Raw genomic sequence first — 16,224 nt, forward strand, 5'->3', positions numbered from 1 at the left:
TTATTTATACAAAATTTAATTTTTTTGTATTAATATAAAACAAAATAAAAACATTTGTATAAATCATGAAATTATCCCATATTTTTACAACAGCATCACCGATTTGTAATTTCCAGAAATCCAAGGCTTTCAAAATGCAATTATAAGAAACTCTTGAGGACCTATCTGCAATTTGCAGCGCTCTCTCTCTTTTCCCGCCAAAACTTCCACCCTATATTTCTGCCTCCTCTTCATTTGCCGCCAATATCCAACTGCTCATCACTGTCACTCTCACTCTCTCTACACGCACAATCGGGCAAACGCGGGCGTTGCCGCAATGAACGAATTTGACTTCAAGCAAGATAGAGGCAAGCCAACCGCGGACGTCTTAGCATTTTCGTGCCTCTATTTGTTTTTGCCTATTAATGTTAGATCTCATTCTGAATTGCAGAAATCGCGAAGGATTTCCTTGCTAACTTTGCAGATGCGAGCGGCGAAGCCAAATATTTGGGCATCCTTGTGAGATTTCCCTGCTTCTTCACTGCATTAATGAATTGATTATCACACCTCCCCCATTTTTAATTGACAAATTCGTTTTGCTATCTTTCCAGCAAGATGTAGCGAATCGGAAGAGTAAGCTCGTCCAGATCGAGCTTGAAGATCTACTCAATGTAAAATTTTATGATCTTAGTATGTTAGTCCGATTAATTTAGGTGCAGTAGCTCTGACTTTAGGGTTTGGTTTGGAAAAATTTAGTACAAGGATTTGGATGAGGAATTTCTCCGGCGCGTCACTGAAAACACACGGCGATATATAGGGATATTTGCCGATGCAATTGATGAGCTGCTGCCAGAACCAACTGAGGTGCTTCCGGATGACGAAGATGACGTTTTTATGAGTCAGAGGGTTGTCGACGAAAATGACTCCGGTGGAGCTTCTGATCCCCAAAAGAAGATGCCTCCTGAAATTAAAAGATTTTAGTAAGTTTTGTGGATCACGTTGTATTTGATGCTTGACTATTTGCTTTAATTTAATTAATCTGTTAGCACTGCTGATTTGTAGTTGATGTCAAAACATTGTACCTGTAGTTTAATGGCATACCAATTATGACAGCAGAAAATGGTTGGTTGAATGCAGTAATTTGGGATATTTTGAAACAATGTTGGGTTAGCGCCAATTTGCATCTTCTGCGTTTTTAATAGTGTTTCGGTGTCTAGTGTCGTCACATTTTGGTAGTTATGGAGTCCAAAAGAAGAAAAAGAAGAATGGAGAGTTTTACTTGTCTGCTAATTTGTAAGGAATGGTGGAACTGTGGAAGTAACATTTTGTCTTTGTTATATCAGCGAAGTTTATGTGAAGGCATCTCCAAAAGGGAGGCCATTCACGATAAGGGAGGTTAAAGCTTCATATATTGGTCAGCTTGTAAGGATATCTGGCATTGTGACACGATGTTCAGATGTCAAACCGCTAATGCAGGTTGCTGTCTACACATGTGAGGGGTGTGGATTTGAAATCTATCAGGTTTTATCTTTGGTTCCCAATTGATTATGAGTTCTGTCATCCTTTTGACTCATTTAGTTGATAACCATATTGTTACATGTGAGACAGGAAGTTACTGCTCGAGTATTTATGCCTCTATTTGATTGTGTTTCTGAACAATGCAAAACAAACCATGCAAAAGGGAAGCTCATTCCCCAACTCAGAGCATCGAAATTTTTGAAGTTTCAGGAGGTTTGCATTTCATTGTGGCTTATGCTCAAGACCCCTCTGAAAGTATATCTTCCCTTAAACTTTCTAATATACTTTTCAGGCCAAAATGCAAGAACTAGCTGAACATGTTCCGAAAGGTCACATTCCTCGATCAATGACGGTGCATTTTAGAGGAGAGCTTACTAGAAAGGTTAGTGATTAAAAATTTAAAAACTACTTTTAGCAGATATGCATTGTAATAGTAGTAAGCCTTGCTTTGGGAACATGCTGTACAGGATTTGTCTATTTGTGCCATATGTTTCTTGGGATCTTTTATGACAGCTGACACAGACATGAGTACCTAGGTTCTTTGAAACTTTCACTAGTAAACTTGGGAAAAAAATGTGAGAGCTGATGCTCATTGATGTCTTGTAAAGTGTTTCAGACTTCAAAGTGCATATTCATGCCGTGGCATCTTTTAATATAAAATGGCACAGGCATGAGTACCTAGGCTATTTGAATCGCACCTATCGGATTTTTCTCCCGGTGTACAAGTTCTAAGACCCATTTGTATAAGAATCTGTTCTCCCTATGTATTAAAGCTCAATTTGATATATTTGGCCATATGATTTCCCTTTTGCCTCTTTTTCAATGTTATCCTTCTCTTGAGCTTTACTTTTGTTTCAGTTATGTTTTGTTTTGTTTTTCACAACCTTATTAACCTTTACATTTAATAATATCTATAATACTTCAGGTTTCTCCTGGTGATGTTGTAGAGTTGTCAGGAATATTTCTCCCAATTCCGTATGTTGGGTTTAGGGCAATGCGAGCTGGCTTAATTGCTGATACTTACTTGGATGCAATGTCCGTCACCCACTTCAAGAAAAAATATGAAGAGTAAGTTTTCGTAGATATGCATCAATTCCATAAATTTCCATGTCCAATAATGTAAGGTATTAGCTCTGAGTAATTTCCCACATGCATGTACTGAAGTTATTAAAATAAAATCACTTTATAATAGCTAAGTTAAATAGCCAATCATTATTTTTGTTTGCACATATAGGTTTTGTACAGCTAATACAGTGTAGTTACAGAGTTTTTAAAATTTGTGTTATTTTTTATATAAAATTATGGTTAGTAAACCAAAATGGACATTGACAGAGTTTTGTTATTTTTTTTTAATATAAAATCATGCCACCTTCATTCATTGTTAATGGAAACAAGTAAGTAGAGCAATTCAATGTTTTAATTTTTTCTTCTATAAGATTCACTCCTGATTCTGGGTTCAACAAGGAACTTATATAATCATCTAATTAAAAAGCAACTAGCTTACCGGATATTTTACGAATCATTCTTACCAGTTTGTACAGAGGAATTTTGTGGAGTTCCATTTGTTCAACTCTTGAGTTAAATTTCTAGTGACCACAATATGACAACCTTATTGTTGATTTGATCTTCTAAATGCAGCTATAATCTTAGAGGGGAGGAGGAGGAGCAGATTGCTCGGTTATCTGAGGATGGTGATATCTATAACAAACTCTCACGATCATTAGCCCCTGAAATTTTTGGACATGAAGATATTAAGAAGGCACTTCTTCTTCTCCTAGTCGGTGCTCCTCATCGAAAATTAAAAGATGGGATGAAGGTACTACCTGTATAGATTCCCTTTGCTCCGTCTGAACTTCTATGATGTTCCAACGATTCACTTGGATGTATGAATCTCCTAGCTCACCAATATATTTTAGAATCTGTATCATGTCTGCATAATTTTAAGTTATTTTTGCTTTATCATACTTAAGTAAAATGGAGTTCCCTCATATACAATGCAGATTAGAGGAGACCTACACATATGTTTGATGGGTGATCCCGGTGTTGCAAAAAGTCAGCTTCTGAAACACATAATCAATGTTGCACCAAGAGGTGTGTACACAACTGGCAAGGGAAGTAGTGGAGTTGGTCTGACTGCAGCTGTTATGAAGGATCCAGTGACAAATGAAATGGTTTTGGAAGGTGGAGCTCTGGTGAGGATGTTTTTTCATTGAAACCATTGGGATATCTCTTTCTAACATTGCACAGTTATACTAACCACCATATCTATCAGGTACTTGCGGATATGGGTATTTGTGCCATTGACGAGTTTGACAAAATGGAGGAATCTGATCGTACAGCAATACACGAAGTAATGGAACAGCAAACAGTTAGCATTGCTAAAGCTGGAATCACTACATCCTTGAATGCACGAACTGCTGTTCTTGCTGCTGCTAATCCTGCCTGGTACCTATTTTTGTAAACTCAATGCAGTTTGTATTTCACAATTGGATCTATTTAAGTTAGTTCAATAGTTAATATGGAACTATAATCATCAAGTGGTTTCTAATAGTTAAGTGTGAGGTCTTCCAGATGTTAACTTTGATGTTTCACAACATAACTTTCTTGTGTTGCAGGGGTAGATATGATCTGAGGAGATCACCTGCTGAGAATATTAATCTTCCTCCAGCTCTTCTGTCAAGGTTTGATCTTCTGTGGTTGATCTTAGACCGAGCAGATATGGATACTGATCTTGAAATGGCTCGGCATGTTCTCCATGTACACCAAGCAAAAGAATCGCCAGATCTTGGGTTCACTCCTCTTGAGCCATCTCTCCTTAGGTAAGTAGCAGTAACTTCACTGTTGGAGATGGTTCTCATTTCTCCAGTCAAGTTTGTGGTAAATATGAAAAATAAGTTGTGTTAGTTACTCGCCTTGAGCTAAAGTTCGCAAACCATATTGTGTGTAAATTAGGATGCAGGGTCGTCAATGTGTTCGATATCTATTAAAAGTTAGTTGTTTTCTCATGTTAACCAAATGCCTTGTGATTATCAGGGCATATATTTCAGCTGCACGAAAACTGTCTCCTGCTGTACCAAGGGAGTTGGAGGAATATATAGCTAGTGCATATTCAACTATCAGGCAGGAAGAAGCAAAATCAAACGCTCCACACACGTATACAACTATCAGAACTCTTCTCAGTATTCTGAGGATATCAGCTGTAAGTTACTTTATTGGATGCTGAAATATTGTAAGAAGGGGAATATTTGGAATAGATTTGCTCATGATTGATTCCTTCTACAGAATACTATCAATCAGACAACATATTCTTTTCATCTTGTTTTGTGGCTTAATAAAACAAAGTTTTCAACCTTCCAAACAATCTTTGTTTCCCAATATTAATTTATTGTTTACAATATTAAAAAAATGTCAGTCTCTTAGTTTCACACATAATCTCTAACATGGCAGATGGTACTTTTGTTTCTTCAGGCTCTGGCAAGACTCAGATTCTCTGACAACGTATCTCAGAGTGATGTGGATGAGGCTCTCAGATTAATGCACATGTCAAAGTTCTCATTGTATTCAGATGACCGCCAACGGTCTGGTCTGGATGCAATATCTGATATCTATTCAATCTTACGTGATGAGGCTGCAAGAGCTAACAAAACGGACGTAAGCTATGCCCATGCGCTCAACTGGATCTCAAGAAAGGTCAGTCTCTCCAAGAGCCATCCCATTTTTGTTCCTTTTTTGACAAGTTGCCAGTGACACCTTTAGTCTGAACTTTATTCTGATTAATCATTCATTGCAGTAAGTGAATTGATTTATGAGAAATAGAAACTATGCATTTCACTTATCTAAACTCATACTGCTGGAATGCTTCAAATCTATGGTGTTTTATGCTGGATATCTGATTGCCTGAATCTCGGTTAAACCAGGGATACAGCGAAGCCCAACTCAAAGAATGCTTAGAGGAATACGCGGCCTTAAACGTGTGGCAGATCCATCCTAACACCTTCGACATTCGCTTCATTGATGCCTAGCTGAAGTGATGCATAGTGTCACATATAATATGCTGTTGCCATAGACGGAAAGCTTAGCTAGATAACTTAAACTGTAGATGCTTGAATTATTTGCTGATTGTTCTATTAATGTTATTCAATCTTTTTCTCTAATAGAAATTATTCTGATTAATCATTCATGTACTGTGTGTAGTTACATTTTCCCAAATTTTGACAATTTAAAAAATTGTTACAATTTTATTTTGTCCACTATATATTTCGCACATGTGAAGGTGATGTTGTTAATGCTAACAAATTGTGGGCCCACTACCATAGCCTCAGCATAAGTGCTATTATGATATTTCGATAAAGTTATAGCAATTCGTTAAAAATGTTATCATGATTTCATAATTTCATTCAACTGATAACTACTCATTTTAAAGATCAAATGCAATCCCAATTCCAATTATATTAATTTGGTTAAAAAGAGAGGCGGTGGTTACGTGGCTCAGTCCTAATAGAAGGGACACGTCACACCTGAGCCATAAAATCCACGCAATTTATATTTAAAATAAATACTCGTTTTAAATTCCCCAAATTCCATTCCTCCACCGTCCGTCACTATCAATTTCTCCGCCTCAATCAAACCAGATCCGCCGCCGCCGATCGCCCATGTTTCTCTTGGACTGGTTTTACGGCGTTTTGGCATCTCTTGGTTTATGGCAGAAGGAGGCTAAGATCTTGTTCCTCGGCCTCGATAATGCCGGAAAAACCACGCTCCTCCACATGCTCAAGGATGAGGTCTTCTTTCCTCCTCTTTTTTTAATTTTTAATTAATTGATTTGATTAATGGATCCTGATGATGGAAGCGTGGTTTCGTTCAGAGATTAGTGCAGCATCAGCCGACGCAGTATCCGACGTCGGAGGAGCTCAGTATTGGCAAAATTAAGTTCAAAGCTTTCGATTTAGGAGGTCATCAGATCGCTCGTAGAGTCTGGAAGGACTATTACGCTAAGGTAGATTTTATTCGGTCTATTTTTCTGATTGTGTTTTTGAATACGCTGCTGTGATATTTGTTTTGCCATCTTCTCGACGATATAGAATGTTTTGCTAGAAATTAGGGATTGTTTCTAAAGTTTCATCTGTGTTCCTGGAATTCTTCAAGTCATGTTTGGATTTAGATTGACTTGTTGTTTTCATGGTTTGAGTGATTCAAATATCGTGCAGTAGATGAATTTATGAAGCTTAGATCCTTTAGCACCTCAACACATGTACAGTGAAAATTATGAGACCAACTGAGTGCAAGACTTGTTAATGAGATTGGACTACTCATATTTATTGCAGTCTGATCAATATATATAAGCCATAAGTTGTGATGGGGTGAAAAATTGAAACTATTCTTCAAAATGTATCCAGTCATGAAGTTTGACAAGGGAAACATATGAATCTCAAATTATAAGTGAATCTAAATATATTTTTCAATTACAGGCTATTTGATCAGATTATCACCTAAGGAAGTGCTAAACTTCATAAAGAATATTCTTATCGTCAATATTCGATTCAAGCACTTTAAAACCTAATGAGATATATTATTATATAATAATAATTGTGTCTTATGGTGCTCTGCAGGTTGATGCTGTAGTTTACTTAGTGGACGCCTATGACAAGGAGCGTTTTGCAGAATCGAAGAAAGAACTTGATGCACTACTTTCTGATGAGGCCCTTGCCACTGTCCCATTTCTCGTTCTGGGAAACAAGATTGACATACCATATGCTGCATCTGAAGAAGAATTGCGTTATCACCTTGGCTTGGATGGTGTGACAACTGGAAAAGGGAAGGTTAATCTTGAAGATAGTAATGTGCGCCGCCCTCTTGAGGTCTTCATGTGCAGCATTGTGCGCAAAATGGGCTATGGTGATGGTTTCAAATGGGTCTCACAATATATTAATTAGAGTTGTTACCATGTAAATGTCTAATGGGTATTGCCCATAACTCTTATTTCTTGAAGAAGATGGGAAGAACTGCTCCTCATCGAAAAGATAAAAAAATTTAAATGGTAGAGTATTAATTTCTTTCAGGTTGGTTTGATTTGATAGTTGTTACAACGTATGCGTCTTCTCTGTACAATCCTTATCTGAAATTTGGCTGTCTATGAGGAGGTGGTGCTAGATAAATGGATATATATACATATCATATCTTTGTGACTGTTTCTGGAAACATTGTTATCTTCTGTTTGAATCTTTGCCTGATGTGCAGCTCATAAAAATAATGTTTGTTGAGTTCCTTATGTCATTCTATTGAATGCGAGAGCTTTTAAGGAGTGTCAGTTGCCTCACTAACACAAGTTTATGTTGATGTTGTGGGGTTTAAATTAATAGTCATGGAAAAATGGGATGTATGACCTCTGGGGATTGTTAATGTGTGTTCTGCATTCGAACTGATGCTTGAAAGTTGAAATGTCCTGCATGGTTATCTGTGATGAAAGGTGAGGAAACTTGAAGGGCAGGCAAAGTTCACCATCTTCATTGGAGATGTTGGTGTTGAGCTAGGTGGCGGTGAGAAGAGAGGGAAACGATGTCGTTTTAGGGCCGTGCTAGTTCTAAATGAGATTTCTGGCAAGGTAGTAGATTGGCTTAGTTATAGAAGCGATTCATGAGGTGATTTAGTCAGTTTTTCTGACTTGCCTTACTATTTTGGAGTGTCCGTCCTCTTTTTTATCGGATAAATAAACAGAAATTTTAAAGACCACGTTGGTGTTACAACATTAACATTGGTACCCACTGCTTCTAATTACTCGTTCCATCCACCATGAGTGTGCAACATTAACATTGAGAAGCATCAAGGATTCAAGAGCAAAGAGTGGATTGTGACAGTGGGATTCAAGATTTTGTAAAAATAACAAGTATTGTTCGGATAAATTTGTAATGAGTGGTGCAAGCCATGAATCTAACTCAACAACGACTGGGTTCGATAAATGTGACTGGACCTAACCCTGGTACGATAAATGGGAACTATGCTGATAAGTTTGTTGATGGGACAATTATAAATCTAAATGACACTTGTAACCTCAAAGAGTTTAACCACCAAGTTAGGGTTGAATGGTGTGGTTCCTCAAAGTGTACAAGTCTAGGACACTAGAATATCAACTATACAACAATGCCATTTAACAACTGAATCTGCACCCACAGTGATTAGTACTCCATAGACGTTAAAATATACCCACACTTAAGTATATTAATTAGTATATTAGTACATTGAAATATTAATTATAGTTAGTGGATACTTCAAATTATTAGCCATCTCATTTTCCTTTTTTTATACTACTATATTAGCCTAACTTTTTCGGATTCTCTCTTCCCTTGTTTTTCAAAATTTAAATTAAAGTTATACATGAATTATTTTATAATTTTAATAAACTTAATACGAACCTGCATTTTATCACTACAAGGACAATGTAATAAAATTAGTTAACATTGAATCGAAAATTGTAAATATATCGACTCATGGATAGTCATAATGTGGCTTCGTTCTAAATTTGTACTACTACTAAATTCCTAATTACTTAAACTGCACTGCAAAAATTATTTATTATAGTTCACTTTGAACTAATTCCACTTCTAAGATTTGGAAGAATTAATTATTCCAAGAACTGAGCTAAGCTATAATTGGCCACATATATAATTATGTTTTCCCTTGTTTAGTATACTAGAATTGGCCCAAGAATTGATCCAAATATTATGGAGTATAAAATAAAGACTTTGACTTAATAGAATTATGAATTGATAAATTTATCCCTCCAAGTGAAAATGTGAAAAGGAGAAAAAGTGGGGCAAATATGTAAAATCAAGTCCATTTCTTGGTGCACTTTTTAATACACAACCAAATCTTACCTATTTTGCAAGATTTCAATTCTTCCTCAATTGGCATAAATAGTGCGGACTTCACCTCAATTGTAAGACCCCCAACAAGTAATTAGTGGAAGGTGAACACAAGAATTGGTCCAATTAGACCAAAAATTGCCCAATTCTTTCAAAGTGAATGCGCACTCTCACAAGAGCTTTATTCAGGTTCGGGACTCAATGAAAACCGATTCAATAAATTCCGCTCACTACTCATTGATATTTGATAGAGAGTATCATTATTAAAAATTAGAATTTTAATAAATTATATTCCCTTATTCTAAAATATGCAATCCTAATAAATTACTAATATGCTAAAGAAAAAATTGTACTCTATCTATTGAACCGAGTAAAACATAACACATTAAATTATTGCTCCTACTATTATTTTTTAATTTGAGGTCCAAGTATATTGACTATTGTCTATTTTCGTGACACTTAACTTCCAATCAAAGGGACCCAAATTTCAATTCACCCCATAATAAAGCATTGTTGTTGAATTTTGTGAGAATATTCCAAAATATATTGTTGACTTTGCTGCCCGTGATCCATCATTCCTTCCCACCAAAGTTTCTCACTTATTAAAATTTATTTTTAGGAAACTCTTATCTATTTCTAATTTATGGCCTCAATCGTTATTGTTTCTAATTTATTAGTAGTTCGCATACTCAATTGCCTCCTCGTGCACCAACATGTCTAGAGAATGTGAATTTTATTGTATTCAATTATCTTGCTAACGGAATTTTCATATAAAATTACAATTTTATAATGGTATTCTCCCCTAAATAAGGATCATGTCATAAGAGCATTAGTTGGTGGATAAAAAAAATTGACTCGGGGCTCGCAATTAAATATAAATTGACTAGTATTTTTTTATTTGAATAATTCGTTAATCATTCTTATTTCTTGAAGAGAATTTATTCTTCACAAATGGGGTTAATCATTCTTATTTGTTGAAGAGAATTTATTCTTAACAAATGGGGGATTGGTGCGTGCATGTGCATTCTTTGCGAAATCACATTAAAAATTCCTTAAATGTGAGATTGAAATATACTAGTCTTAAAAATTTTAGGGTTAATTGCATATAAAATACGTATTAATGTGATTACGTTTCCTTTTGCAAATATACCAACTCACTCCCTTGCCATCAAACCGAACCTTGAATAATTCTTGTTTTGGTTCCAAGATGGCATTGGCAATATAGTAAAATGTCATACTTGCTCCATCTCTACCTTTTATTACGTGTCTATTTTATTTTATTTTTTTGTATCTCTCTTTTCAATTACTCCTTTTTCATTTTATTTTTATTATTTTCGGTAATGAACCTCACACTTTATTGACTTTTTCACTTATCTTTTACATATAAAAATAGGACACAATTCTCTCTACTGCTCACTTTACATTACACTTCTTAAAACTTATGTCATGTAAAAAATGAGATACATACTCCATTCATTCGCCATAAGTCATCCCAATTTGTTATTTCATTCGTCCGTGAACAATTACTTTTGCTAATGAATCTCAAATTCTATTAACTTATTTCACTCACATTTTATTGTGAAATTAATAATATGGAGTATAACAATATGACTCATTTTCCAGTAATTTTTTCCATTTACTTTCCATTTCATTTTTAAAAATCCAAGTCAAGTCAATCACAACCAATTAATGGCAGATGGATGAAGTATACTCCCTCTGTCCGCGAATAGGAGTCTCGTTTTGTCATTTTAGTCCTTCCACGAATAGGATTCCCGGTTCATTATTAATATAAATGGTAAGAGGCCCCACATTCCACTAACTCATTCCACTCACATATCATTTAAAACTAATATATACAAGAGGGACCCATATTCCACTAACTTTCTTCCTCTCACTTTTCTTAACATTTCTTAAAACCCCGTGCCGGATAGAAATGAGACTCATATTCGCGTATAGAGGGAGTATAAGACAATCCCCAATGATGCACTAAGACCCAAAATATAGATGAGAATTAGCTCCAATGGTACTCCAAAACTAATCGTATTTTAAATTCTTGAGTAAAAAATATACTTATAATTAGATTTATGCTAAAACAAATCCAAATCAAGTTTTTAACTTTTGTGAATAAAAATGGTACTACTAGAGAATGCTCTTGTAAATTTAAATTTAATATAAATGGTTAGAAGTAAAATTCATAATCTTATTTAATAATATTTATATTAAAATGGATTTGAGTGTAGTATAAATGATGGAATATGTTCTAATATCAATATACCATAACTTACTATGCATAATTACAAAATATATTTCCAGTATATACTCCTGTAATTCAGTAAATATATACTGATAATATAACCATCACATTAACTTCTACTACTACTACTATACTACTCTCAAGCATTAAAAAGCGATCACATAGCGCAGATACATAATAATGGGAGGGGTCCAAATAATTGAAACAACACATTAACTTGCATCATATAAATTCAATTCTTTTACCTATCGGGGTATAAATTATTTATTTATTTAACTAATGCGTATGGCGTATAAATTATATATTCATCTAAATGATCAGAAATTGAAACAATACATTAACTTGCGCCACATAATATTCAATTCTTTTACCAACTAAATATAAAATATTTATTTATCTAAATGAACTGAAATATAGCTACTAATGCGGTAAAATCAATAATTTAATTTTATCTACATTTCGAGTGGATTTTGTATCTTTTAGCGTGGATAGGATTGGAAAAATTAAAATTGGATCATACTCATACATAGTATAATGATAGAATTAATTGTTGATTTTCAAAATTCTGCGATTCAATTAATAATTATCTGTTAATCCACTAGATTTGGGGGTTAATTATTGGGATTAAGCTTTCATCTTGTGTAATGTTACATTAATACAAGACGGCTTAATTTTGTAAATATAATACTATCGAGTAATATACTACAGGACTCGTTTGATAAAAAAGATGAGATATGAGAAGATAGGTAAAACAAGATAAGAAATACGGGCTTCATGTCAAGATATGTAAAGATATGATTTTTATCCGTTGTTGTTTGATAGAAAAGAAATTATCTAAATTTGTATTGTATATTAAATAACATGGCTTAACTTGACAAATTGGTGAGATACATAAACAAGGTTAATGTTATAATTTTGGTAAGATTAGATAGGGCCCTGGTCTTATATTGGGCTTTGAGTTAAGCTTAATTATGATATCAAACAATTAAAAATGTTCATATATACTACCTCCGTCCCCCAAAATTTGCTACACTTTGATCCGACACGGGTTTTAAGAAATGTAATGGAAAGTGAGTTGAAAAAGTTGGTGGGATGTGGGTCCTACTTTTAAAGTATTAGTTTTATAATAAAATGTGAGTAGGAATGAGTTAGTGGAATATAGGGTCCACTACCAAAAATGGTAAATGTGAAGTGTATCAAATTTTCAGGGACGGACCGAAATAGTAATATATATCAAATTTTCAGGGACAGAGGTAGTAATTCTCTATCTTGGTATTACTAACTTATCAAACATGCCCTAGATATTTTCATTTATTGACATAAATAGTAACCAAGCGTATTATTGATTATATGAAGTGCATTTAGTTAATTAGACTTTAATGTTTCATAATTCACATCCAATTCTCATTTACTTTACTTGTACGAGTTTTTATTAAACATACTTTCCAGTTTAAATTTAATATATTTGAAATTATAATCTTTCAATTATATTTATTCTAATCAAAATCTTGAAATTTTAAAACATGGTTAATAATCAGAATTCCACATCAGATTTACATGCCTTTTCTTTGACGAGTCAAAATCATTATTAGTTTACTAATTCAGTCATGCAACATTGAAAATTAGCACTTTGGATTTGACTCATTATTAATTATGAAAATCCTAGTCACCTCCTTGTAATATTAGTAGTTTAATTTTTTAAATTTAAGGATCTCATATTTTTATATAGTCCAAACATGATTTTCGGCTGCTATATTAGTTTTATTTTCACCAAATTTAATCCTAATTGAGATAGAAATTCATATTTAAAAATGGATTAAATAAACGAAAAGGAATCTGATGCCAGCGATGAAGTAGAAGAATGAAAGCTTTCTCTGTGATGTATAAAGCTGGCATTTCTCTCTCTTCTTCATTTCCCTCAGATTTTCAGTTCCAACTTCTGCATTTGAGGGTAAATTCTCATCAAAATGTGACTCTATTTTCACTCGTATATATATAACGCATCCAAGGACGGAGTAAAATTATCACGTCACCGTTAATTACCAATGGCGGTAGCGATTCCATCTCCGGCCGCCGCCGAGAAGAAGCACTGGTGGCTCACTAATCGAAAGGTATTCGCCTCGCTTGATTTTGATTTCTCCTTGTTTTTGCGCGAATTCAGTGTTTGATTCAGCGGAATGTAATGCAGATGGTGGAGCGATACGTGAGGGAGGCGAGGATGTTGATCGCGACGAAGGAGCAGAGCGAGATCGCGGCGGCGCTCCGCCTCCTCGATGCGGCGCTGGCGGTGGCGCCGCGCATGGAGGTGGCGCTCGAGATGAAGGCGCGGAGCTTGCTCTACCTCCGCCGGTTTAAGGAGGTGGTGGAAATGCTTCAGGACTACATTCCGAGTCTGAAAATGGCCATCTCCGACGACGCGTCGACCACCGGTTCATCCGATAGCGCTTCGGCTCACCTGTCTAGGGAGGGAGCCTCGCTCCTTTCCTCCGGCGGCGGATCCGAGCCGGCGTGTACATGCTTCTCTGTCTCCGATTTGAAGAAGAAAGTTATTTCCGGTTTGTTTAAGAACGTCGAGGAATCTGGCCAATGGAGGTATGGATTGAAATGAAATGAAGATTTGATTTTGTGTTTTTTTCATGAATCGGAGTAATATCAGTTCAAATTGATGAAATCTCTCCAAATCAATGACGCATTTCATCGAACAGGTACTCGGTGTTAGGTCAAGCGTGCTGCCACCTAGGTTTAATGGAGGATGCATTGGTGCTCCTCCAGACCGGAAAACGCCTCGCCACCGCCGCATTCCGCCGGCGGAGCAATTCTCTCACCGACGACATCTTCTCCTCCATCAATCACCCCTTCTCCGGCAACAATCACGAGCCGAAAAGGCATCCGAAGACCGAATTCGAGAGCATCTCGCGCCTCCTCTGCCACACCAAGCTCCTCATCCGCCGGAAAACGGCCGCGGTAGCCGCACTCGACGCCGGACTCCACGCCGAAGCCGTCAGGCACTTCATGAAGATCCTCGACGGCCGCCGTGGCGCGCCGCAGGGGTTCCTGGCGGAGTGCTACGTCCACCGCGCCTCCGCCTTCAGATCCGCCGGCCGAATCGCAGAGGCGATCGGCGACTGCAACAGAGCCCTAGCGCTGGACACATCCTGCATCGACGCGCTCGCCATTAGAGCTACATTGTTCGAATCGATCAGATGCTTCCACGATAGCCTCCACGATCTCGAGCATCTGAAATTACTCTACAATTCGATTCAGCGCGACCGGAAAACCCCGGGGCCTGTTTGGAAGCGGCAGAAGGTCCAATACCGGGAAATTCCGGGCAAATTGTGCTCGGTGGCTGCGAAAATCCAGCAGCTGAAGCAGCGTCTCGCCTCCGGTGAGACCGGAGACATAGACTATCACGCGTTGATCGGATTGAGGCGAGGCTGCTCTAGGTCGGAATTGGAAAGAGCTCATTTGCTGCTGATGCTGAGACACAAGCCTGATCAATCGTGGAATTTCATGCATAAATGCGAATTCGCGGATGAGAAGGATGTGGATTCGGTGAGGGATGGCGCGAAGATGTCGGCGTTGGTGTTGCACAGAATGATTCAGAGGGGTTATGCTAGTTTAATGGCGGTGATTTTGGAGGACGAGGCGGTGGAGAAGCAACGAAACAACGCAGCGGAAGGGAATACGTCGTTTCAAGGAGTGTTTTGTCGGGATGTCGGGAATTCGCTTTCTCACACGCGGTTCAATCATCCAATCCCAGTAAAATACGAGGCGCTCACTTGTTAATTAATACGTTCGAGATATTCGGTTACTCAAGATTAAAATTGACACGAGATTATTCGACGTCGAGTTGGTGGAAATTAAGGAGAAGGCCAAATTCCGTGACCTATGACTAATCTTACGTTACATTATCTTGATATAGATATTGAGACGAATACATCCAATCAAACAATATTGATAAGATAGATCATACATCCATGTCTAATCTACCAACACATACATATGAATGATGACATGCAAGAGAGATCCATTTAAAACGGAACAGAGGGATGGGAGATATCTGCACAAAATGTTAGAAATATAGGGGAATATTTTCTCCATTTGAGTTTTTATAATTATTTTATGTTTTGCACAACAAATTGCTAGCAGTATAAATCTCTCTGACGTGAATTTATGAGATCAGGCTACAAAAAATTTCATGTCCCGTGTACGTGAGTGTGAGTCCTGTGAGATATAATTTTATAAACCTAAAAATATTGGGTGGTGGAAATTAATGAAAGGAGTAGGGGAATGGGTGAGTCAGTATTGCCATAGTTGATGGGGAATATTTATTACATCCATATCTGCTCAAATTATTTTATAAGATAAGACTATCATGTTTTGTTCAAATTGTCAAATGCAACAAAATTGTAGGAGTATGATTTCGGTGAATAGATTGTTACTTTCACAGAAATGATTGCTTGTATTTTAAAAACTGTGGTAGTGTAAAATAAATTACTACTTCTGTGTGATACTCATATAGGCAAATGATTTAGTGCGTTTATTTGTTATCATTTGTTCTAAAGTTATAAATTAAATTCATTATCATCAAAATTGCATAGATTGCAAGTAGTA

General features: G+C 36.4%; 3 protein-coding genes and 1 long non-coding RNA gene across 4 annotated transcripts; 3 read left to right on the top strand and 1 right to left on the bottom strand.

Annotated features, from left to right (window-relative positions):
* The first annotated feature begins 249 nt into the window (after positions 1-249).
* LOC125211571 (DNA replication licensing factor MCM7-like) lies at positions 250-5,670 on the top strand. Its single transcript, XM_048111429.2, has 15 exons — positions 250-347; positions 431-498; positions 591-650; positions 736-959; positions 1,323-1,500; positions 1,588-1,710; positions 1,790-1,879; positions 2,423-2,565; positions 3,136-3,313; positions 3,498-3,689; positions 3,770-3,942; positions 4,113-4,316; positions 4,531-4,696; positions 4,966-5,187; positions 5,415-5,670. The coding sequence occupies exons 1-15, from the start codon at positions 317-319 to the stop codon at positions 5,517-5,519; spliced, it is 2,157 nt and encodes a 718-aa protein (XP_047967386.1). The 5' UTR covers positions 250-316; the 3' UTR covers positions 5,520-5,670.
* Positions 5,671-6,054: 384 nt separating this feature from the next.
* Positions 6,055-7,555, top strand: LOC125209549 (small COPII coat GTPase SAR1A-like). The gene is made up of 3 exons (XM_048109150.2): positions 6,055-6,278; positions 6,362-6,493; positions 7,107-7,555. Exons 1-3 carry the CDS (start codon positions 6,150-6,152, stop codon positions 7,428-7,430), a joined length of 585 nt encoding a protein of 194 aa, XP_047965107.1. The 5' UTR covers positions 6,055-6,149; the 3' UTR covers positions 7,431-7,555.
* A 5,859-nt stretch (positions 7,556-13,414) lies between these two features.
* Positions 13,415-13,803, bottom strand: LOC148930653 (uncharacterized). Its single transcript, XR_016136567.1, has 2 exons — positions 13,654-13,803; positions 13,415-13,549 (listed from the first exon to the last, which is right to left on the bottom strand). It is a non-coding gene; the product is annotated as an uncharacterized LOC148930653 (long non-coding RNA).
* On the top strand, positions 13,461-15,499 carry LOC125212521 (uncharacterized). Its single transcript, XM_048112719.2, has 3 exons — positions 13,461-13,721; positions 13,799-14,202; positions 14,316-15,499. Exons 1-3 carry the CDS (start codon positions 13,656-13,658, stop codon positions 15,394-15,396), a joined length of 1,551 nt encoding a protein of 516 aa, XP_047968676.1. The 5' UTR covers positions 13,461-13,655; the 3' UTR covers positions 15,397-15,499.
* Positions 15,500-16,224: the final 725 nt, after the last annotated feature.

The sequence above is a fragment of the Salvia hispanica genome, chromosome 3, assembly GCF_029641045.1.
Source record: "Salvia hispanica isolate PSC_SH4W2 chromosome 3, Shi_PSC_v1, whole genome shotgun sequence".
Lineage (NCBI taxonomy): Eukaryota > Viridiplantae > Streptophyta > Magnoliopsida > Lamiales > Lamiaceae > Salvia > Salvia hispanica.

What these genes read in the sequence shown, in the direction of transcription:
- LOC125211571 (XM_048111429.2), top strand. Translation starts at nt 317, where the DNA reads ATGAACGAATTTGACTTCAAGCAAGATAGAG. An exon ending in GTGGATTTGAAATCTATCAG is followed by an intron (nt 1,501 to 1,587) that starts GTTTTATCTTTG and finishes CATGTGAGACAG; the next exon opens with GAAGTTACTGCTCGAGTATT. An exon ending in AATTTTTGAAGTTTCAGGAG is followed by an intron (nt 1,711 to 1,789) that starts GTTTGCATTTCA and finishes TATACTTTTCAG; the next exon opens with GCCAAAATGCAAGAACTAGC.
- LOC125209549 (XM_048109150.2), top strand. Translation starts at nt 6,150, where the DNA reads ATGTTTCTCTTGGACTGGTTTTACGGCGTTTTGGCATCTCTTGGTTTA. An exon ending in TCCACATGCTCAAGGATGAG is followed by an intron (nt 6,279 to 6,361) that starts GTCTTCTTTCCT and finishes GGTTTCGTTCAG; the next exon opens with AGATTAGTGCAGCATCAGCC. An exon ending in GGAAGGACTATTACGCTAAG is followed by an intron (nt 6,494 to 7,106) that starts GTAGATTTTATT and finishes GGTGCTCTGCAG; the next exon opens with GTTGATGCTGTAGTTTACTT.
- LOC125212521 (XM_048112719.2), top strand. Translation starts at nt 13,656, where the DNA reads ATGGCGGTAGCGATTCCATCTCCGGCCGCCGCCGAGAAGAAGCACTGG. An exon ending in GGTGGCTCACTAATCGAAAG is followed by an intron (nt 13,722 to 13,798) that starts GTATTCGCCTCG and finishes AATGTAATGCAG; the next exon opens with ATGGTGGAGCGATACGTGAG. An exon ending in GAGGAATCTGGCCAATGGAG is followed by an intron (nt 14,203 to 14,315) that starts GTATGGATTGAA and finishes TTCATCGAACAG; the next exon opens with GTACTCGGTGTTAGGTCAAG.